The sequence below is a fragment of the Leptodactylus fuscus genome, assembly GCF_031893055.1.
Source record: "Leptodactylus fuscus isolate aLepFus1 chromosome 5 unlocalized genomic scaffold, aLepFus1.hap2 SUPER_5_unloc_1, whole genome shotgun sequence".
Taxonomy (NCBI): Eukaryota; Metazoa; Chordata; class Amphibia; order Anura; family Leptodactylidae; genus Leptodactylus; species Leptodactylus fuscus.
In genome coordinates this window covers 106,531-131,044 of record NW_027439806.1, presented here as the reverse complement: position 1 = coordinate 131,044, position 24,514 = coordinate 106,531, and the positions used below count along the sequence as shown (strand labels likewise).

General features: G+C 50.1%; 1 protein-coding gene across 3 annotated transcripts in view; it reads left to right on the top strand.

Annotated features, from left to right (window-relative positions):
- The first annotated feature begins 16,500 nt into the window (after positions 1–16,500).
- ACTL6B (actin like 6B) overlaps positions 16,501–24,514 on the top strand; it is a 29,655-nt gene continuing 21,641 nt past the window's right edge. For all 3 annotated transcript variants that reach the window (XM_075261194.1, XM_075261193.1, XM_075261192.1), the window contains exon 1: positions 16,501–16,578. In XM_075261194.1, coding sequence (XP_075117295.1) covers positions 16,554–16,578 — 25 coding nt within the window. In that variant the 5' untranslated portion in view covers positions 16,501–16,553. The remainder of the gene's footprint in view (positions 16,579–24,514) is intronic.

Sequence of the window (24,514 nt, the reverse complement as noted above, 5' to 3'; positions counted from 1 at the left end):
ATGTTTGCTGTGTGGTTTCATGTTTCTCTTCACCACAAGAATGTATTAGGGCAGGAGCTGGTATCCAGCAAATCCACTGCTCCTGGTCCCCCCACCCCGAGCCCTTGCTATCATGGGAGGGGGACGTGTATATAGTCGGTGCCCTTGTTTTCTGGGGGTGTATACAGTGAGGCCCGCACTCACTGACTTGTATATAGTTGGGGATTCTTCTCGTACAGCTTACAAGTATATTGTGCTGAATGTATAATGTGTGTATATATAATGTCTGTGTACGGCTATACCTATGTGTGGGGAGGGGCTCACACCCTATAGTGTGGACCCCTCTCCCCGTCTCGTGTATAGACCCAGGGCAGATATGGGCACAGAGCGTGTGGTCATATCTGCTCCCCGATCCACGACTCCTGTATCCTAGGTGGGGGCTTCACCTGTGATCCGGGGGGTCCGTGTCTGTGTGTACGTGTTAGGGCATACATACGCGTTCACACTCTACCGCTATTTTGCCTGCTTAATTCCTCTTGAGGTTTTTTTTCTCCTGTTTTTGTGATATTTTTGCCTTATTTCAGTATTAAAAAAAAAAAAAAAAGTTTAAAAAAAAAAAGTTGAAGTGACGAGAATTAGCTTTACACGCTCGGAAAGTGTCACCAGCACGAGGTCTTGTCACGGCAGCGCAACGTCAATCCCACCAACCACAAGACTGGACTGGTACCATCTATTATATAGTAGGAGTGGGGAGGGGGCAATAGTCGCCACCAGGAGTCCAGACACTTAGAGGAACCCAACTGGGCTGTAATCTACTCCTGTCACCCCCAGAGCTGCTGCTGTCACTACTATTGTCTGCCCCGAGCCCGTAGCGTTCCCGCTGTATCGTATTGTGGGGGATGTGGCGTTTTTTTGTTTTGTTTTTTTCTTCTTCTCTACCATACAGTGCCTGGTTAGAAACACTACATCTCCCAGAATGCACTGCAGCCGGTTACACCTCGTACCAATACTGAAACTGGCTGCAGCTCTGGATGTTACTGGAGTAGAAAAATTACTGTAGTTTTAAACATTTTTGTAGGTTTAGCCTGGAAAGCGGTGATCGGAAGTCGTGCGCTGCGTCAGGGATCGCCCCGGGAAGTGCGAGGAGTCGAGAGGTCACCCCCAGACTTAGAGCTGTACCTCACAGGCGTCCGCAGGGCCCATGGGGGGAGGGTTAGTAGTAATAAGTTTCATCATTCGACCACAGGATGGCGCTGTTGTATTGATGTCTCTATGATGGAGCAGCTACCACTATGATGAATAAAGAAGCTTCTCTGTGCAGATATAAAGCTGTCGCCCATGTGTTTTATTGCTGAACGTAGAAAATGTGACAATAAACCAGACTGTACAAATACAGGCTGTGTGTCTTGTGTCCGGGGGGCGCTAGTGAGGTTGTTTTGTCTAATAAAGCCTTCTGTGCTTGGCAGGAGAACCTTCAGTTTGTGGGGTAACTTGGTGCACGCTCACACAGTTGTGGCGGCCATGACTTCATGTCTAGTTCATCTCCTGCCTGACTCTTAGAAACCTTACAAACTTCTTACGTGGCAGTGAGCATGTGACTATGGAAAGACCAGAGCCCCGAATGTTGGGCTGTGAGGGCCCCGATAATGCGTACACAACGTACAGGAACGTGGAGGTCGGGATCTTCGTGTGTGACTGTGGACTGAAGGACGACTTTGTAAGAAATACGACCCACTGACTCGGACTACAAGAATTGGGCGGCATCAGGTTTTGCATATCAAGGCCCATGAATTTGGGGTCAGTTATGGAGGCACTCCAAGTGATCCTTCAAAGTGGCACTGGAGAGAGCTGCCATGTTTGTAAGGTGGGACCTGCAGGGATAATAACACTACAACGCTTACTGATAAATCACTGACTTTGGTAGACTCGATATTCCTACATGGCGAAATATATACTTGTAAGTGTAGTGGAAACAAGACGGACATGTCTGCCGCTTATACTGAGTCACTCATTCAGAATAATAGCAGGGAAAGGGCTCAATGGGTGACCCCATTCATTCTGTGGAATAGTGTGGCAATTGTGGCCCATAGTTAAGGTAGGAAGGGCAAATAGCAGGTTAGTTATAGTGCTCAAACTTCTGAAGTAACTGGAAGAGAGAAGTCCAGCAAATCCAAGGCTGCTCAACTAAAACTACCTGAAAAGTGACAACTGAAACCTGAACGACACAGAAGGAGGCGGAGAACTGCTGGTCCAATAAATGAAGAATAGCCAAAATGGCAAATGCTTAGCCAATGATCAACACCAGGAAGACAAAAGATGTGACGTCACCGGAGATCACAACCAGAAGATGTGAGGTTACCAGTGAGAACTACTACAACCAGAAGATGTGAGGTTACCAGTGTGTGCTACTACAACCAGAAGATGTGAGGTTACCAGTGAGAACTACTACAACCAGAAGATGAGGTTACCAGTGTGTGCTACTACAACCAGAAGATGTGAGGTTACCAGTGAGTACTACTACAACCAGAAGATGTGAGGTTACCAGAGAGTACTACTACAACCAGAAGATGTGAAGTTACCAGTGAGTACTACTACAACCAGAAGATGTGAGGTTACCAGTGAGTACTACTACAACCAGAAGATGTGAGGTTACCAGTGTGTGCTACTACAACCAGAAGATGTGAAGTTACCAGAGAGTACTACTACAACCAGAAGATGTGAGGTTACCAGTGAGTACTACTACAACCAGAAAATGTGAGGTTACCAGTGAGTACTACTACAACCAGAAGATGTGAGGTTACCAGTGTGTGCTACTACAACCAGAAGATGTGAAGTTACCAGAGAGTACTACTACAACCAGAAGATGTGAGGTTACCAGAGAGTACTACTACAACCAGAAGATGTGAGGTTACCAGTGAGTACTACTACAACCAGAAGATGTGACGTTACCAGTGAGTATTACTACAACCAGAAGATGTGAGGTTACCAGAGAGTACTACTACAACCAGAAGATGTGACGTTAACAGTGAGTACTACTACAACCAGAAGATGTGAGGTTACCAGTGAGTACTACTACAACCAGAAGATGTGAGGTTACCAGTGAGTACTACTACAACCAGAAGATGTGAGGTTACCAGTGTGTGCTACTACAACCAGAAAATGTGAAATTACCAGAGAGTACTACTACAACCAGAAGATGTGAGGTTACCAGTGAGTACTACTACAACCAGAAGATGTGAGGTTACCAGTGTGTGCTACTACAACCAGAAGATGTGAGGTTACCAGAGAGTACTACTACAACCAGAAGATGTGAGGTTACCAGTGAGTATTACTACAACCAGAAAATGTGAAATTACCAGAGAGTACTACTACAACCAGAAGATGTGAGTTTACCAGTGAGAAATACTACAACCAGAAGATGTGAGGTTACCAATGAGTACTACTACAACCAGAAGATGTGACGTTACCAGTGCGTACTACTACAACCAGAAGATGTGACGTTACCAGTGAGTACTACTACAACCAGAAGATGTGAAATTACCAGAGAGTACTACTACAACCAGAAGAAGATGTGACGTTACCAGTGAGTACTACTACAACCAGAAGAAGATGTGACGTTACCAGTGAGTACTACTGCAACCAGAAGATGTGAAGTTACCACTAACTATCAGTAGTTGGAACATACAAGGGCTGAACGCCTCAGCCTTTGTATCTAAACCAAAAGATCCAGACTTCATAGACAGACTAAAAAACATACACATCCAAATCCTCCTAGAGACATGGACCCGGGTAGAAAACGAGTCCCTAACGCCAAAGGGCTACAAGGAATTTTCCATGCCCGCTCAGAAAAATAAGACCACCAAACATGGCCGCCACTCAGGAGGCATACTAATATGGTTTAAGGAGGAGCTCAAAGAACACGTAAAAGCTACCAAATGGAAAACCAATCACATATGGATAAAAATAAGCAGCTCCATCCTCAGCGGCCAGCAGGATATCTATCTCTGTGCAGTATACATCCCCCCACCAGGGTCCCCCTACCATGACACCGACGAGGGCCTACAAAGGGAAGGTGCCCAATTCCAACCCAAAGGCAGAGTACTAATATGCGGAGACCTCAACGCAAGGACAGGCACAGAGATGGACTACCTGCCCCCTGACGACAACCCACATACGCACGGTAGTGAGATCCACCACCCAGAACCCACACAGACAAGAAGAAACAGCCAAGACAGAATTGTCAACAAGAGTGGGAGACAACTGCTGAACATGTGCCGAAGCCTAGGACTGTGCATAATGAACGGACGTATCAGTGGCGGCTCCAGAGGACTCTTCACACTAAACTCCCAAGTGGGCAAAAGCGTGGTGGACTATGCCATTACAGACGCAGACCTGTCAGACATTGAAGACTTCACAATCGCACCTGACTCCCATCTATCAGACCACAACCAGATCCTACTATACATGAGAACCAGGAACAAAACACCCACACATGAGCCCCAACAGTCCGGCCTCTACAACCTACCAAGACATTTCAAATGGGCCAACCACCAGGCCATAGAATATACCAACGCAACCAACCGACCCAAAATCAAGACATTACTCACAAACTTCCATACAAACACCTATCAGCCAGACCAACAGGGAGTCACCAGAGCTGTGAAGGATCTCAAGTACATCCTACAGACCACAGCAGAACTAGCAGGCCTGAAACCAACCAAACCCATAAGACAAACCAACAAACAGTCCCACAAATGGTTCGACAGCGACTGCAGAGCACTACGCCATACCCTAAGAACAGCCTCCAACCAAAAACACAGGGACCCCAACAACAAGGAGGTGAGGGAAGCCTACAACAATCTATGCAAGCAATACAAGGGCACCCTCAGAGAGAAGAAACAGAGGTACCTCTCCCACAAAATACAGAAACTAGAGGATTCCCTCCAGGACAGCTCTTTCTGGGAGACCTGGCACCACATGGGCACAAAGCCCAAGAAAAACTCTCTCCACATCCAAAATGGCAATATCTGGCTCAACTACTTCAGAGGTCTCTACAAAAACATCCCGGAAGAAGAACTAACTCCAGAACAGCAACAGATAATCACCAAACTGAGGGACATGGAGAAAGTCATCAAAGACTTCCAGAACCCTCTGGACTCGCCAATCACCATAAAAGATATACAGGAAAGAATTGTCCTGCTGAAAGGCAAAAAGGCCAGTGGCCCTGACGGCATCCTACCAGAGATGATCAAATACAGCCCTCCAGCAATACACGCGGCACTGGCAAAGCTATTCACCCTCGTGCTCAATGCTGGACACTTCCCCGAAGACTGGAACAAAGGGCTCATAACCCCCATCTACAGGAATGGGGACCAATATGACCCCAACAACTACAGAGGGATCTGCGTCAGCAGCACGCTGGGGAAACTGTTCAACAGCATCATCAATAACAGAATCCTCACCTTCCTCACACAACACGGGGTCCTCAGCAAGAGCCAAGCAGGGTTCATGCCAAACCACCGCACCACAGACCATATCTACACCCTGCACAGCCTCATCAAGACGCACGTCCACAACACCAGAAGAGGCAAGATATTCGCCTGCTTCGTGGACTTTAAGAAGGCGTTCGACTCAGTATGGCACCCAGGCCTACTCCTAAAACTCCTAGAGAGTGGAATAGGAGGAAGAACGTACGACGTCATCAAGAGCTCCTACACCGGAAACCAGTGCAGTGTGAAGGTGAATGGGAAAAGGACAGCATACTTCCAACAGGCCCGAGGGGTCAGACAAGGCTGTAGCCTGAGCCCAACGCTCTTCAACATCTACATCAATGAACTGGCTACAGCCCTGGAGGCCTCACCAACCCCAGGCCTCACCCTGAACGACCGTAAGGTGAAGTTCCTGCTATACGCCGACGACCTCCTACTCCTGTCCCCCACCGAGAAAGACCTCCAAGAAAGCCTGTCATTGCTGGAAAAATTCAGCACCACATGGGCCCTACCCATCAACCAGAAGAAGACCAAAGTCATGGTATTCCAGAAGAAGGGCCACAATAAAGCCTCCACCACCTCACAATTCACACTGAACGGCTCCACACTGGAGAAAACCAACAACTACACCTACCTGGGGCTGGAGCTCAGCCAATCAGGAAGCTTCAAAGCAGCAATAGAAACCCTGAAAGCAAAAGCCTGCAGAACCTTCTATGCCAGGGGTAGGGAACCTTTGGCTCTTCAGCTGCTGTGAAACTACAACTCCCAGCATGCTCCATTCACTTCCATGGGAGTTCCAAGAACAACAGAGCAAGTATGCATGCTGGGAGTTGTAGTTTTGCAACAGCTGGAGAGCCGTACGTTCCCTACCCCTGTTCTATGCCATCAGAAGACAACTGTACCACCTCAAACCACCGGTGAGGGTCTGACTGAAGATATTTGACGCAGTCATCGCTTTGATCTTTCTCTATGGCAGTGAGGTTTGGGGCCCAGCCACCTACCCAGACCAGAAAAAAATGGGACTCTAGCCCAACAGAGACCTTCCACCTGGAGTTCTGCAAATACCTGCTCCATGTCCACCGCAACACCACCAACATGGCCTGCAGGGCAGAGCTAGGCAGACTCCCCCTATGGCTCACCATATAGAAGAGGGCGCTAGCTTTCCAGGCACACATCCAGGGGAGCAAGCCCGACTCCTACCACCACCAAGCATGGCTAAGCCACCTGAGCAAACCAGACACCCACCAACCAAACAGCCAACCACCCAACCAAAAACACCAACAGATGATAACCAAGGCCGAAATAAAGGCGACCACAGAGGCAAACAGAGAGCGGTACATTGAAGAATGGAGAAATGAAATAAATAACTCCAAGAAACTCACCGTGTACCAATCCCTACAAAGGGACTACACCATGGCCACCTACCTGGAGAGAATACACCACCCCAAGCACAGACATACCCTGAGCCGGTACAGACTGAGCGCCCACAACCTAGAGATAGAGACGGGGCGATACAGGCAGACGTACAAGCCACGGGAGAACAGACTGTGCCAGCACTGTGACCAGGGGGCCCTAGAAGACCAGACCCACTTCCTGCTACACTGCACCAAATACTCAGCTGTGAGGGCCGTCTACTACCAAAGACTCTCTGCCCACATCCCAGACTGGGAGAAGAGAAAAACTCTACATCCTACTGGGAGAAGAAGAGGCCACTGTGGAGATCGCTGCCCAATACGTGTCCAGCTGTCACCAACTAAGAGGAAGATGAGACGCATGGACTATCAAACTCCCCATGGACTATTAAACCCACCACCCAAAAGACCACTAAGCCCATCACCCGTCTACCCCATACGCACCGATACACACATGCCCCAAACAAGAATGACGAGATCCTAAGGACACTCAAACCCCCAACCCACGGACCCCGTACCCACCCCCCTCCACCACCCCAACCCTCCTTTTTACTTAGGCAACACCAAACGTTCTATTCTTTGGTAACGCTAATAAAGCTCATCTGTATCTTGTACAACTAGATGTTGTAAATGTCCTGAACACATGGAAGAAAGAAATCTGAGCCTGGCAATTGTCTGCTGTCCCAATAAGGTGTTGTGATTGTAAGTGTCCCTCGTGTCTGAGTCCGGCCTGGCACCCCTGGATGTGTTTCACTGTAGATGTGTTGGGGCACCCTTACAATATTGTGTTTGGGATTTCTCCGGTCTCCGCTCCGTGTCCTCACTGCTATTCCATACTCCTCCTCTGCCAAGATGAGCCTGAGATCTACTCCATGCATGGCTGATCCCATCGTAAACTATCGTATTGGTCACCTCACAAAGTTTTGTAAGAGGCGCAGATGCCCTCACAATAAGTCACCTCCATAGTCTGAGGCAGATTTGCTTCATGTTAATATTCTAGAGGGAACAACAAATCCTCAGATGTTCATCCTTAGTCATTACCATCAAAGAGGACATAACACGATGGAGCTTATGAGACCAGAAGTCCAACCCCTAGCAGAATTCTTGTGTCGTTTGGAGATGGCATCTCCTCTTCTGTTCTGCTGGAGCTAAAGCCAAGCAGTATAAATAGTAGAAGGTCCAAAAACCACCCTCACACCTGTATACCTCCCATCTCCTAGACCATGCCACCACCACCCTCACACCTGTATACTTCCCATCTCCTAGACCATGCCACCCTCACACCTGTATACCTCCCATCTCCTAGACCATGCCACCACCACCCTCACACCTGAATACCTCCCATCTCCTAGACCATACCAGCACCACCCTCACACCTGTATACTTCCCATCTCCTAGACCATACCACTACCACCCTCACACCTGTATACCTCCCATCTCCTAGACCATGCCACCACCACCTCACACCTGTATACCTCCCATCTCCTAGACCATGCCAGCACCACCCTCACACCTGTATACCTCCCATCTCCTAGACCATACCAGCACCACCCTCACACCTGTATACTTCCCATCTCCCGGACCATACCAGCACCACCCTCACACCTGTATACCTCCCATCTCCCGGACCATACCAGCACCACCCTCACACCTGTATACCTCCCATCTCCCGGACCATACCAGCACCACCCTCACACCTGTATACTTCCCATCTCCAGGACCATACCAGCATCACCCTCACACCTGTATACCTCCCATCTCCAGGACCATACCAGCATCACCCTCACACCTGTATACCTCCCATCTCCAGGACCATACCAGAACCACCCTCACACCTGTATACCTCCCATCTCCTAGACCATACCAGCACCACCCTCACACCTGTATACCTCCCATCTCCTAGACCATACCAGCATCACCCTCACACCTGTATACCTCCCATCTCCTAGACCATACCAGCACCACCCTCACACCTGTGTACTTCCCATCTCCCGGACCATACCAGCACCACCCTCACACCTGTATACTTCCCATCTCCAGGACCATACCAGCACCACCCTCACACCTGTATACCTCCCATCTCCCGGACCATACCAGCACCACCCTCACACCTGTATACTTCCCATCTCCTAGACCATGCCAGCACCACCCTCACACCTGTATACCTCCCATCTCCTGGACCATACCAGCACCACCCTCACACCTGTATACCTCCCATCTCCTAGACCATGCCACCACCACCCTCACACCTGTATACTTCCCATCTCCTAGACCATGCCACCACCACCCTCACACCTGTATACCTCCCATCTCCTGGACCATACCAGCACCACCCTCACACCTGTATACTTCCCATCTCCCGGACCATACCAGCACCACCCTCACACCTGTATACTTCCCATCTCCAGGACCATACCAGCACCACCCTCACACCTGTATACCTCCCATCTCCTAGACCATGCCACCACCACCCTCACACCTGTATACTTCCCATCTCCTAGACCATGCCACCACCACCCTCACACCTGTATACCTCCCATCTCCTGGACCATACCAGCACCACCCTCACACCTGTATAGTTCCCATCTCCAGGACCATACCAGCACCACCCTCACACCTGTATACTTCCCATCTCCAGGACCATACCAGCACCACCCTCACACCTGTATACCTCCCATCTCCTGGACCATACCAGCACCACCCTCACACCTGTATACTTCCCATCTCCCGGACCATACCAGCACCACCCTCACACCTGTGTACCTCCCATCTCCTGGACCATACCAGCACCACCCTCACACCTGTATACTTCCCATCTCCTAGACCATGCCACCACCACCCTCACACCTGTATACCTCCCATCTCCTGGACCATACCAGCACCACCCTCACACCTGTATACCTCCCATCTCCTGGACCATACCAGCACCACCCTCACACCTGTATACCTCCCATCTCCTGGACCATACCAGCACCACCCTCACACCTGTATATCTCCCATCTCCTAGACCATACCAGCACCACCCTCACACCTGTATACCTCCCATCTCCTAGACCATGCCACCACCACCCTCACACCTGTATACTTCCCATCTCCTAGACCATGCCACCACCACCCTCACACCTGTATACCTCCCATCTCCTGGACCATACCAGCACCACCCTCACACCTGTATACTTCCCATCTCCAGGACCATACCAGCACCACCCTCACACCTGTATACTTCCCATCTCCAGGACCATACCAGCACCACCCTCACACCTGTATACCTCCCATCTCCTGGACCATACCAGCACCACCCTCACACCTGTATACTTCCCATCTCCCGGACCATACCAGCACCACCCTCACACCTGTGTACCTCCCATCTCCTGGACCATACCAGCACCACCCTCACACCTGTATACTTCCCATCTCCCGGACAATACCAGCACCACCCTCACACCTGTATACTTCCCATCTCCTAGACCATGCCACCACCACCCTCACACCTGTATACCTCCCATCTCCAGGACCATACCAGCACCACCCTCACACCTGTATATTTCCCATCTCCTAGACCATGCCACCCTCACACCTGTATACTTCCCATCTCCCGGACCATACCAGCATCACCCTCACACTCTTATACCTCCCATCTCCTAGACCATGCCACCCTCACACCTGTATACCTCCCATCTCCTAGACCATGCCACCACCACCCTCACACCTGTATACTTCCCATCTCCCGGACCATACCAGCACCACCCTCACACCTGTATATCTCCCATCTCCTAGACCATACCAGCACCACCCTCACACCTGTATACCTCCCATCTCCTAGACCATGCCACCACCACCCTCACACCTGTATACCTCCCATCTCCTGGACCATACCAGTACCACCCTCACATCTGTATACCTCCCATCTCCTGGACCATACCAGCACCACCCTCACACCTGTATACTTCCCATCTCCTAGACCATGCCACCCTCACACCTGTATATTTCCCATCTCCTAGACCATGCCACCCTCACACCTGTATACCTCCCATCTCCTAGACCATACCAGCACCACCCTCACACCTGTATACCTCCCATCTCCTGGACCATACCAGCACCACCCTCACACCTGTATACCTCCCATCTCCTGGACCATACCAGCACCACCCTCACACCTGTATACTTCCCATCTCCCGGACCATACCAGCACCACCCTCACACCTGTATACCTCCCATCTCCTGGACAATACCGGCACCACCCTCACACCTGTATACTTCCCATCTCCCGGACCATACCAGCACCACCCTCACACCTGCATACTTCCCATCTCCTAGACCATGCCACCACCACCCTCACACCTGTATACCTCCCATCTCCTGGACCATACCAGCACCACCCTCACACCTGTATAGTTCCCATCTCCAGGACCATACCAGCACCACCCTCACACCTGTATACTTCCCATCTCCAGGACCATACCAGCACCACCCTCACACCTGTATACCTCCCATCTCCTGGACCATACCAGCACCACCCTCACACCTGTATACTTCCCATCTCCCGGACCATACCAGCACCACCCTCACACCTGTATACTTCCCAACTCCTAGACCATGCCACCACCACCCTCACACCTGTATACCTCCCATCTCCTGGACCATACCAGCACCACCCTCACACCTGTATACCTCCCATCTCCTGGACCATACCAGCACCACCCTCACACCTGTATATCTCCCATCTCCTAGACCATACCAGCACCACCCTCACACCTGTATACCTCCCATCTCCTAGACCATGCCACCACCACCCTCACACCTGTATACTTCCCATCTCCTAGACCATGCCACCACCACCCTCACACCTGTATACCTCCCATCTCCTGGACCATACCAGCACCACCCTCACACCTGTATACTTCCCATCTCCAGGACCATACCAGCACCACCCTCACACCTGTATACTTCCCATCTCCAGGACCATACCAGCACCACCCTCACACCTGTATACCTCCCATCTCCTGGACCATACCAGCACCACCCTCACACCTGTATACTTCCCATCTCCCGGACCATACCAGCACCACCCTCACACCTGTGTACCTCCCATCTCCTGGACCATACCAGCACCACCCTCACACCTGTATACTTCCCATCTCCCGGACAATACCAGCACCACCCTCACACCTGTATACTTCCCATCTCCTAGACCATGCCACCACCACCCTCACACCTGTATACCTCCCATCTCCAGGACCATACCAGCACCACCCTCACACCTGTATATTTCCCATCTCCTAGACCATGCCACCCTCACACCTGTATACTTCCCATCTCCCGGACCATACCAGCATCACCCTCACACTCTTATACCTCCCATCTCCTAGACCATGCCACACTCACACCTGTATACCTCCCATCTCCTAGACCATGCCACCACCACCCTCACACCTGTATACTTCCCATCTCCCGGACCATACCAGCACCACCCTCACACCTGTATATCTCCCATCTCCTAGACCATACCAGCACCACCCTCACACCTGTATACCTCCCATCTCCTAGACCATGCCACCACCACCCTCACACCTGTATACCTCCCATCTCCTGGACCATACCAGCACCACCCTCACACCTGTATACTTCCCATCTCCTAGACCATGCCACCCTCACACCTGTATATTTCCCATCTCCTAGACCATGCCACCCTCACACCTGTATACCTCCCATCTCCTAGACCATACCAGCACCACCCTCACACCTGTATACCTCCCATCTCCTGGACCATACCAGCACCACCCTCACACCTGTATACCTCCCATCTCCTGGACCATACCAGCACCACCCTCACACCTGTATACTTCCCATCTCCCGGACCATACCAGCACCACCCTCACACCTGTATACCTCCCATCTCCTGGACAATACCGGCACCACCCTCACACCTGTATACTTCCCATCTCCCGGACCATACCAGCACCACCCTCACACCTGCATACTTCCCATCTCCTAGACCATGCCACCACCACCCTCACACCTGTATACTTCCCATCTCCTAGACCATGCCACCCTCACACCTGTATATTTCCCATCTCCTAGACCATGCCACCCTCACACCTGTATATCTCCCATCTCCTAGACTATGCCACCCTCACACCTGTATACTTCCCATCTCCCGGACCATACCAGCATCACCCTCACACTCTTATACCTCCCATCTCCTAGACCATGCCACCCTCACACCTGTATACCTCCCATCTCCTAGACCATGCCACCACCACCCTCACACCTGTATACCTCCCATCTCCTAGACCATGCCACCACCACCCTCACACCTGTATACTTCCCATCTCCCGGACCATACCAGCACCACCCTCACACCTGTATATCTCCCATCTCCTAGACCATACCAGCACCACCCTCACACCTGTATACCTCCCATCTCCTAGACCATGCCACCACCACCCTCACACCTGTATACTTCCCATCTCCTAGACCATGCCACCACCACCCTCACACCTGTATACCTCCCATTTCCTAGACCATGCCACCACCACCCTCACACCTGTATACCTCCCATCTCCTAGACCATACCAGCACCACCCTCACACCTGTATACCTCCCATCACCTAGACCATGCCACCACCACCCTCACACCTGTATACCTCCCATCTCCTAGACCATACCAGCACCACCCTCACACCTGTATACCTCCCATCACCTAGACCATGCCACCACCACTCTCACACCTGTATACCTCCCATCTCCTAGACCATGCCACCACCACCCTCACACCTGAATACCTCCCATCTCCTAGACCATGCCACCACCACCCTCACACCTGTATACCTCCCATCTCCTAGACCATGCCAGCACCACCCTCACACCTGTATACCTCCCATCTCCTGGACCATACCAGCACCACCCTCACACCTGTATACTTCCCATCTCCTAGACCATGCCACCCTCACACCTGTATATTTCCCATCTCCTAGACCATGCCACCCTCACACCTGTATACCTCCCATCTCCAGGACCATGCCACCCTCACACCTGTATACTTCCCATCTCCCGGACCATACCAGCATCACCCTCACACTCTTATACCTCCCATCTCCTAGACCATGCCACCCTCACACCTGTATACCTCCCATCTCCTAGACCATGCCACCACCACCCTCACACCTGTATACCTCCCGTCTCCTAGACCATGCCACCACCACCCTCACACCTGTATACTTCCCATCTCCCGGACCATACCAGCACCACCCTCACACCTGTATACTTCCCATCTCCTAGACCATACCAGCACCACCCTCACACCTGTATATCTCCCATCTCCTAGACCATACCAGCACCACCCTCACACCTGTATACCTCCCATCTCCTAGACCATGCCACCACCACCCTCACACCTGTATACTTCCCATCTCCTAGACCATGCCACCACCACCCTCACACCTGTATACCTCCCATCACCTAGACCATGCCACCACCACCCTCACACCTGTATACCTCCCATCTCCTAGACCATACCAGCACCACCCTCACACCTGTATACCTCCCATCACCTAGACCATGCCACCACCACTCTCACACCTGTATACCTCCCATCTCCTAGACCATGCCACCACCACCCTCACACCTGAATACCTCCCATCTCCTAGACCATACCAGCACCACCCTTACACCTGTATACCTCCCATCTCCTAGACCATACCAGCACCACCCTCACACCTGTATACCTCCCATCTCCTAGACCATGCCACCACCACCCTCACACCTGTATACTTCCCATCTCCTAGACCATTCCACCACCACCCTCACACCTGTATACCTCCCATCTCCTAGACCATGCCACCACCACCCTCACACCTGTATACTTCCCATCTCCCAGACCATACCAGCACCAACCTCACACCTGTATACCTCCCATCTCCAGGACCATACCAGCACCACCCTCACACCTGTATACTTCCCATCTCCTAGACCATACCACCACCACCCTCACACCTGTATACCTCCCATCTCCTAGACCATACCAGCATCACCCTCACACCTGTATACTTCCCATCTCCCAGACCATGCCACCACCACCCTCACACCTGTATACTTCCCATCTCCCGGACCATACCAGCACCAACCTCACACCTGTATACCTCCCATCTCCTAGACCATACCAGCATCACCCTCACACCTGTATACTTCCCATCTCCTAGACCATGCCACCACCACCCTCACACCTGTATACCTCCCATCTCCTAGACCATGCCAGCACCACCCTCACACCTGTATACCTCCCATCTCCTAGACCATGCCACCACCACCCTCACACCTGTATACCTCCCATCTCCTAGACCATGCCAGCACCACCCTCACACCTGTATACCTCCCATCTCCTAGACCATACCAGCACCACCCTCACACCTGTATACCTCCCATCTCCTAGACCATACCAGCATCACCCTCACACCTGTATACTTCCCATCTCCCAGACCATGCCACCACCACCCTCACACCTGTATACCTCCCATCTCCTAGACCATGCCACCACCACCCTCACACCTGTATACCTCCCATCTCCTAGACCATGCCAGCACCACCCTCACACCTTTATACCTCCCATCTCCTAGACCATGCCACCACCACCCTCACACCTGTATACCTCCCATCTCCTAGACCATGCCACCACCACCCTCACACCTGTATACCTCCCATCTCCTAGACCATGCCAGCACCACCCTCACACCTGTATACCTCCCATCTCCTAGACCATACCAGCACCACCCTCACACCTGTATACCTCCCATCTCCCGGACCATACCAGCACCACCCTCACACCTGTATACCTCCCATCTCCAGGACCATACCAGCACCACCCTCACACCTGTATACCTCCCATCTCCCGGACCATACCAGCACCACCCTCACACCTGTATACCTCCCATCTCCTAGACCATGCCACCCTCACACCTGTATACCTCCCATCTCCTAGACCATGCCACCCTCACACCTGTATACTTCCCATCTCCTAGACCATGCCAGCACCACCCTCACACCTGTATACTTCCCATCTCCTAGACCATGTCACCACCACCCTCACACCTGTATACCTCCCATCTCCTAGACTGTGTAGGGCCCCCCACTTTCTGTACCTCCAGGCACTGTAATCGTCACTCTTGGTACATGACCCAAAGTTGCTATTTGCTCTTAAGGAGCCTTATATAATCACAGCAGCACAACCAGGCGCCTTCCACTCCCTCGGTGGATATTGTTTTATACCCTGGGTGTATATAGTTTACATGTACTGGTTGGTAACCTCTACCCCCCACCTTACATACTAGCGGCTGCTCCCCTGGATAGTGTCAGCCACCCTCCTCTTCTGCAGCTTGCTATACAGAGCTGTATGACTGTATGCTATATGTCATCAGCTGGTGAGTTATTTGTACGCTGCCCCTTTAAGAGCCCCCCCTTCTTCTTGAGAATGGTTTAATGTCAGCCGACACAGTCGTTTCTTAAAGATCCTCTGAGTGACTTTCCTGTAGACCAATGAGGAGACAGAAATGAGTCAGGCCTGAACACCCATTGGAGCATCCCCAGAGCTGGCAGCAGGAGGGCGGACCCCACTTAAAGGGGCAGAAGGTAATGATCAGAGCTGCCCAGACATTGTGTCCTCAGGTGTCCAGACAGAATGAGTGGAGGAGTGTATGGGGGAGGTAAAATCTGCACTGCATCCTCCGCTGCCTGCCCACTGCATGCTGGGAACTCACCCTGTCTATGTAGCATGTCACCATTAACCCCTGGTTACCCATCTACCTCATGTTTCCTCTCAAATGCATCCTATAGTGCCTGCTCTGCCTGCTGCAATACCCTGCGCCCACAACACCCTCTGCACAGCCTGAAGCCTGCTCTACCTGAACTGAGTATATCCTAATTTACCTGTACTCACTACATCCTGCTCTACCTGTACTCACTACATCCTGCTCTGCCTGTACTCACTACGTCCTGCTCTACCTGTACTCACTACATCCTGCTCCACCTGTACTCACTACGTCCTGCTCTACCTAAACTGACTACATCCTGCTCTACCTGTACTCACTACGTCCTGCTCTACCTAAACTGACTACATCCTGCTCTACCTGTACTCACTACGTCCTACTCTACCTGTACTCCCTACATCCTACTCTACCTGTACTCCCTACATCCTGCTCTACCTGTACTCACTACGTCCTGCTCTACCTGTACTCACTACATCCTGCTCTACCTGTACTGACTACATCCTACTCTACCTGTACTCACTACATCCTGCTCTACCTGTACTCACTACATCCTACTCTACCTGTACTCCCTACATCCTGCTCTACCTGTACTCACTACATCCTGCTCTACCTGTACTCACTACATCCTGCTCTACCTGTACTGACTACATCCTGCTCTACCTGTACTCACTACATCCTGCTCTACCTGTACTCACTATATCCTGCTCTACCTGTACTCACTACATCCTGCTCTACCTGAACTGAGTATATCCTAATTTACCTGTACTCACTACATCCTGCTCTACCTGTACTCACTACATCCTGCTCTACCTGTACTCACTACATCCTGCTCTGCCTGTACTCACTACGTCCTGCTCTACCTGTACTCACTACATCCTGCTCCACCTGTACTCACTACGTCCTGCTCTACCTAAACTGACTACATCCTGCTCTACCTGTACTCACTACGTCCTACTCTACCTGTACTCCCTACATCCTACTCTACCTGTACTCCCTACATCCTGCTCTACCTGTACTCACTACATCCTGCTCTACCTGTACTCACTACGTCCTGCTCTACCTGTACTCACTACATCCTGCTCTACCTGTACTGACTACATCCTACTCTACCTGTACTCCCTACATCCTGCTCTACCTGTACTCACTAAATCCTGCTCTACCTGTACTCACTACATCCTACTCTACCTGTACTCCCTACATCCTGCTCTACCTGTACTCACTACATCCTGCTCTACCTGTACTCACTACATCCTGCTCTACCTGAACTGAGTATATCCTAATTTACCTGTACTCACTACATCCTGCTCTACCTGTACTCACTACATCCTGCTCTACCTGTACTGACTACATCCTGCTCTACCTGAACTGAGTATATCCTAATCTACCTGTACTCACTACATCCTGCTCTACCTGTACTCACTACATCCTGCTCTGCCTGTACTCACTACGTCCTGCTCTACCTGTACTCACTACATCCTGCTCTACCTGTACTCACTACATCCTGCTCCACCTGTACTCACTACGTCCTGCTCTACCTAAACTGACTACATCCTGCTCTACCTGTACTCACTATGTCCTGCTCTACCTAAACTGACTACATCCTGCTCTACCTGTACTCACTACGTCCTGCTCTACCTAAACTGACTACATCCTGCTCTACCTGTACTCACTACGTCCTGCTCTACCTAAACTGACTACATCCTGCTCTACCTGTACTCACTACGTCCTACTCTACCTGTACTCCCTACATCCTACTCTACCTGTACTCCCTACATCCTGCTCTACCTGTACTCCCTAAATCCTGCTCTACCTGTACTCCCTACATCCTGCTTTACCTGTACCCACTACATCCTGCTCTACCTGTACTCACTACATCCTGCTCTACCTGTACTCACTACATCCTGCTCTACCTGTACTCACTACGTCCTGCTCTACCTGTACTCACTACATCCTACTCTACCTGTACTCACTACGTCCTGCTCTACCTAAACTGACTACATCCTGCTCTACCTGTACTCACTACGTCCTACTCTACCTGTACTCCCTACATCCTACTCTACCTGTACTCCCTACATCCTGCTTTACCTGTACTCACTACATCCTGCTCTACCTGTACTCCCTACATCCTGCTCTACCTGTACTCACTACATCCTGCTCTACTTGTACTCACTACGTCCTGCTCTACCTGTATTCACTACATCCTGCTCTACCTGTACTGACTACATCCTGCTCTACCTGTACTCACTACATCCTACTCTACCTGTACTCCCTACATTCTGCTCTACCTGTACTCACTACGTCCTGCTCTACCTGTACTCACTACATCCTACTCTACCTGTACTCACTACGTCCTGCTCTACCTAAACTGACTACATCCTGCTCTACCTGTACTCACTACGTCCTGCTCTACCTGTACTCCCTACATCCTACTCTACCTGTACTCCCTACATCCTGCTTTACCTGTACTCACTACATCCTGCTCAACCTGTACTCCCTACATCCTGCTCTACCTGTACTCACTACATCCTGCTCTACTTGTACTCACTACGTCCTGCTCTACCTGTACTCACTACGTCCTGCTCTACCTGTACTCACTACATCCTGCTCTACATGTACTGACTACATCCTGCTCTACCTGTACTCACTACATCCTACTCTACCTGTACTCCCTACATCCTGCTCTACCTGTACTGACTACATCCTGCTCTACCTGTACTCACTACATCCTGCTCTACCTGTACTCACTACATCCTGCTCCACCTGTACTCACTACATCCTACTCTACCTGTACTCACTACATCCTGCTCTACCTGTAATCACTACATCCTGCTCTACCTGTACTCACTACATCCTGCTCTACCTGTACTGACTACGTCCTGCTCTACCTGTCCTCACTACGTCCTGCTCTACCTGTACTCACTACATCCTGTTCTGCCTGTACTCACTACGTCCTGCTCTACCTGTACTCACTACATCCTGCTCTACCTGTACTCACCACATCCTGCTCTACCTGTACTCACTACATCCTGCTCCACCTGTACTCACTACATCCTACTCTACCTGTAATCACTACATCCTGCTCTACCTGTACTCACTACGTCCTGCTCTACCTGTACTCACTACATCCTGCTCTACCTGTATTCACTACGTCCTGCTCTACCTATACTCACTACATCCTACTCTACCTGTACTCACTACATCTTGCTCTACCTGTACTCACTATTTCCTGCTCTACCTGTACTCACTACATCCTGCTCTACCTGTACTCACTACATCATACTCTACCTGTACTCACTACATCCTACTCTACCTGTACTCACTACATCCTACTCTACCTGTACTCACTACGTCCTGCTCCACCTGTACTCACTACATCCTACTCTACCTGTACTCACTACATCCTGCTCTACCTGTGCTGACTACATCCTAATCTACCTGTACTGACTACGTCCTGCTCTACCTGTACTCACTACATCCTGCTCTACCTGTACTGAGTATATCCTAATCACCTGTACTCACTACATCCTAATCTACCTGTACTCACTACATCCTGCTCTACCTGTACTGACTACATCCTACTCTACATGTACTCACTACATCCTACTCTACCTGTACTCACTACATCCTGCTCTACCTGTGCTCACTACATCCTACTCTACCTGTACTCACTATATCCTGCTCTACCTGTACTCACTACATCCTGCTCTACCTGTACTCACTACATCCTGCTCTACCTGTAGTGACTACGTCCTGCTCTACCTGTACTCACTACATCCTGCTCTACCTGTACTCACTATTTCCTGCTCTACCTGTACTGAGTAAATCCTAATCTACCTGTACTGACTACGTCCTGCTCTACCTGTACTCACTACATCCTGCTCTACCTGTACTCACTATTTCCTGCTCTACCTGTACTGAGTATATCCTAATCACCTGTACTCACTACATCCTAATCTTCCTGTACTCACTACATCCTGCTCTACCTGCACTCACTACATCCTGCTCTACCTGTACTCACTATTTCCTGCTCTACCTGTACTGAGTATATCCTAATCACCTGTACTCACTACATCCTAATCTTCCTGTACTCACTACATCCTGCTCTACCTGTACTCACTACATCCTGCTCTACCTGTACTCACTATATCCTGCTCTACCTGTACTCACTACGTCCTGCTCTTCCTGTACTCACTACATCCTGCTCTACCTGTACTCACTACATCCTGCTCTACCTGTACTGACTACATCCTACTCTACCTGTACTCACTACATCCTACTCTACCTGTACTCACTACATCCTGCTCTACCTGTGCTGACTACGTCCTACTCTACCTGTACTCACTACATCCTGCTCTACCTGTACTCACTATTTCCTGCTCTACCTGTACTGAGTATATCCTAATCTACCTGTACTGACTACGTCCTGCTCTACCTGTACTCACTACATCCTACTCTACCTGTACTCACTACATCCTGCTCTACCTGTACTCACTATTTCCTGCTCTACCTGTACTGAGTTTATCCTAATCTACCTGTACTGACTACGTCCTGCTCTACCTGTACTCACTACATCCTGCTCTACCTGTACTCACTATTTCCTGCTCTACCTGTACTCACTACATCCTGCTCTACCTGTACTCACTATTTCCTGCTCTACCTGTACTGAGTATATCCTAATCTACCTGTACTGACTACGTCCTGCTCTACCTGTACTCACTACATCCTACTCTACCTGTACTCACTACATCCTGCTCTACCTGTACTGACTACATCCTACTCTACCTGTACTCACTACATCCTGCTCTACCTGTACTCACTACATCCTGCTCTACCTGTACTGAGTATATCCTAATCACCTGTACTCACTACATCCTGCTCTACCTGTACTCACTACATCCTGCTCTACCTGTACTCACTACATCCTACTCTACCTGTACTCACTACATCCTGCTCTACCTGTACTCACTACATCCTACTCTACCTGTACTCACTACGTCCTGCTCCACCTGTACTCACTACATCCTGCTCTACCTGTACTCACTACATCCTACTCTACCTGTACTCACTACGTCCTGCTCTTCCTGTACTCACTACATCCTGCTCTTCCTGTACTCACTACATCCTGCTCTACCTGTATTCACTACATCCTGCTCTACCTGTACTCACTACGTCCTGCTCTTCCTGTACTCACTACATCCTGCTCTACCTGTACTCACTACATCCTGCTCTACCTGTACTCACTACATCCTGCTCTACCTGTACTGACTACGTCCTGCTCTACCTGTACTCACTACATCCTGCTCTACCTGTTCTCACTACATCCTGCTCTACCTGTACTCACTACGTCCTGCTCTACCTGTACTCACTACATCCTGCTCTACCTGTACTCACTATGTCCTGCTCTACCTGTACTGACTACATCCTGCTCTACCTGTACTGACTACATCCTGCTCTACCTGTATTCACTACATCCTGCTCTACCTGTACTGAGTATATCCTAATCACCTGTACTCACTACATCCTAATCTACCTGTACTCACTACATCCTGCTCTACCTGTACTCACTACATCCTGCTCTACCTGTACTCACTACATCCTGCTCTACCTGTACTCACTACATCCTGCTCTACCTGTACTCACTACATCCTACTCTACCTGTACTCACTATATCCTGCTCTACCTGTACTCACTACATCCTGCTCTACCTGTACTCACTACATCCTGCTCTACCTGTACTCACTACATCCTGCTCTACCTGTACTCACTACATCCTACTCTACCTGTACTCACTACATCCTGCTCTACCTGTACTCACTATTTCCTGCTCTACCTGTACTGAGTATATCCTAATCTACCTGTAATGACTACGTCCTGCTCTACCTGTACTCACTACATCCTACTCTACCTGTACTCACTACATCCTGCTCTACCTGTACTCACTATTTCCTGCTCTACCTGTACTGAGTATATCCTAATCTACCTGTACTGACTACGTCCTGCTCTACCTGTACTCACTACATCCTGCTCTACCTGTACTCACTACATTCTACTCTACCTGGACTCACTACATCCTGCTCTACCTGTACTCACTATTTCCTGCTCTACCTGTACTCACTACATCCTGCTCTACCTGTACTCACTATTTCCTGCTTTACCTGTACTGAGTATATCCTAATCTACCTGTACTGACTATGTCCTGCTCTACCTGTACTCACTACATCCTAATCTACCTGTACTGACTACATCCTACTCTACCTGTACTCACTACATCCTGCTCTACCTGTACTCACTACATCCTGCTCTACCTGTACTGAGTATATCCTAATCACCTGTACTCACTACATCCTGCTCTACCTGTACTCACTACATCCTACTCTACCTGTACTCACTACATCCTGCTCTACCTGTACTCACTACATCCTACTCTACCTGTACTCACTACGTCCTGCTCCACCTGTACTCACTACATCCTGCTCTACCTGTACTCACTACATCCTACTCTACCTGTACTCACTACGTCCTGCTCTTCCTGTACTCACTACATCCTGCTCTACCTGTACTCACTACATCCTACTCTACCTGTACTCACTACGTCCTGCTCTTCCTGTACTCACTACGTCCTGCTCTTCCTGTACTCACTACGTCCTGCTCTTCCTGTACTCACTACGTCCTGCTCTACCTGTACTCACTACATCCTGCTCTACCTGTACTCACTACATCCTGCTCTACCTGTACTCACTACATCCTGCTCTACCTGTACTGACTACGTCCTGCTCTACCTGTACTCACTACATCCTGCTCTACCTGTACTCACTATATCCTGCTCTACCTGTACTCACTACGTCCTGCTCTACCTGTACTCACTACGTCCTGCTCTACCTGTACTCACTACATCCTGCTCTACCTGTACTCACTATGTCCTGCTCTACCTGTACTGACTACATCCTGCTCTACCTGTACTGACTACATCCTGCTCTACCTGTATTCACTACATCCTGCTCTACCTGTACTCACTATATCCTGCTCTACCTGTACTCACTACATCCTAATCTACCTGTACTCACTACATCCTGCTCTACCTGTACTCACTACATCCTGCTCTACCTGTACTCACTATATTCTACTCTACCTGTACTGAGTATATCCTAATCTACCTGTACTCACTACATCCTGCTCTACCTGTACTCACTACATCCTGCTCTACCTGTACTCACTATTTCCTGCTCTACCTGTACTCACTACGTCCTGCTCTACCTGTACTGACTATGTCCTGCTCTACCTGTACTGACTACGTCCTGCTCTACCTGTACTGACTACGTCCTGCTCTACCTGTACTGACTATGTCCTGCTCTACCTGTACTGACTATGTCCTGCTCTACCTGTACTGACTACGTCCTGCTCTACCTGTACTCACTACATCCTGCTCTACCTGTACTCACTATATCCTGCTCTACCTGTACTCACTACGTCCTGCTCTACCTGTTCTCACTACGTCCTGCTCTACCTGTACTCACTACATCCTGCTCTACCTGTACTCACTATATCCTGCTCTACCTGTACTCACTACATCCTGCTCTACCTGTACTCACTACATCCTGCTCTACCTGTACTCACTACATCCTGCTCTACCTGTACTCACTATATCCTGCTCTACCTGTACTCACTATATCCTGCTCTACCTGTACTCACTACGTCCTGCTCTACCTGTACTCACTACGTCCTGCTCTACCTGTACTGACTACATCCTGCTCTACCTGTACTGACTACATCCTGCTCTACCTGTATTCACTACATCCTGCTCTACCTGTACTCACTATATCCTGCTCTACCTGTACTCACTACATCCTAATCTACCTGTACTCACTACATCCTG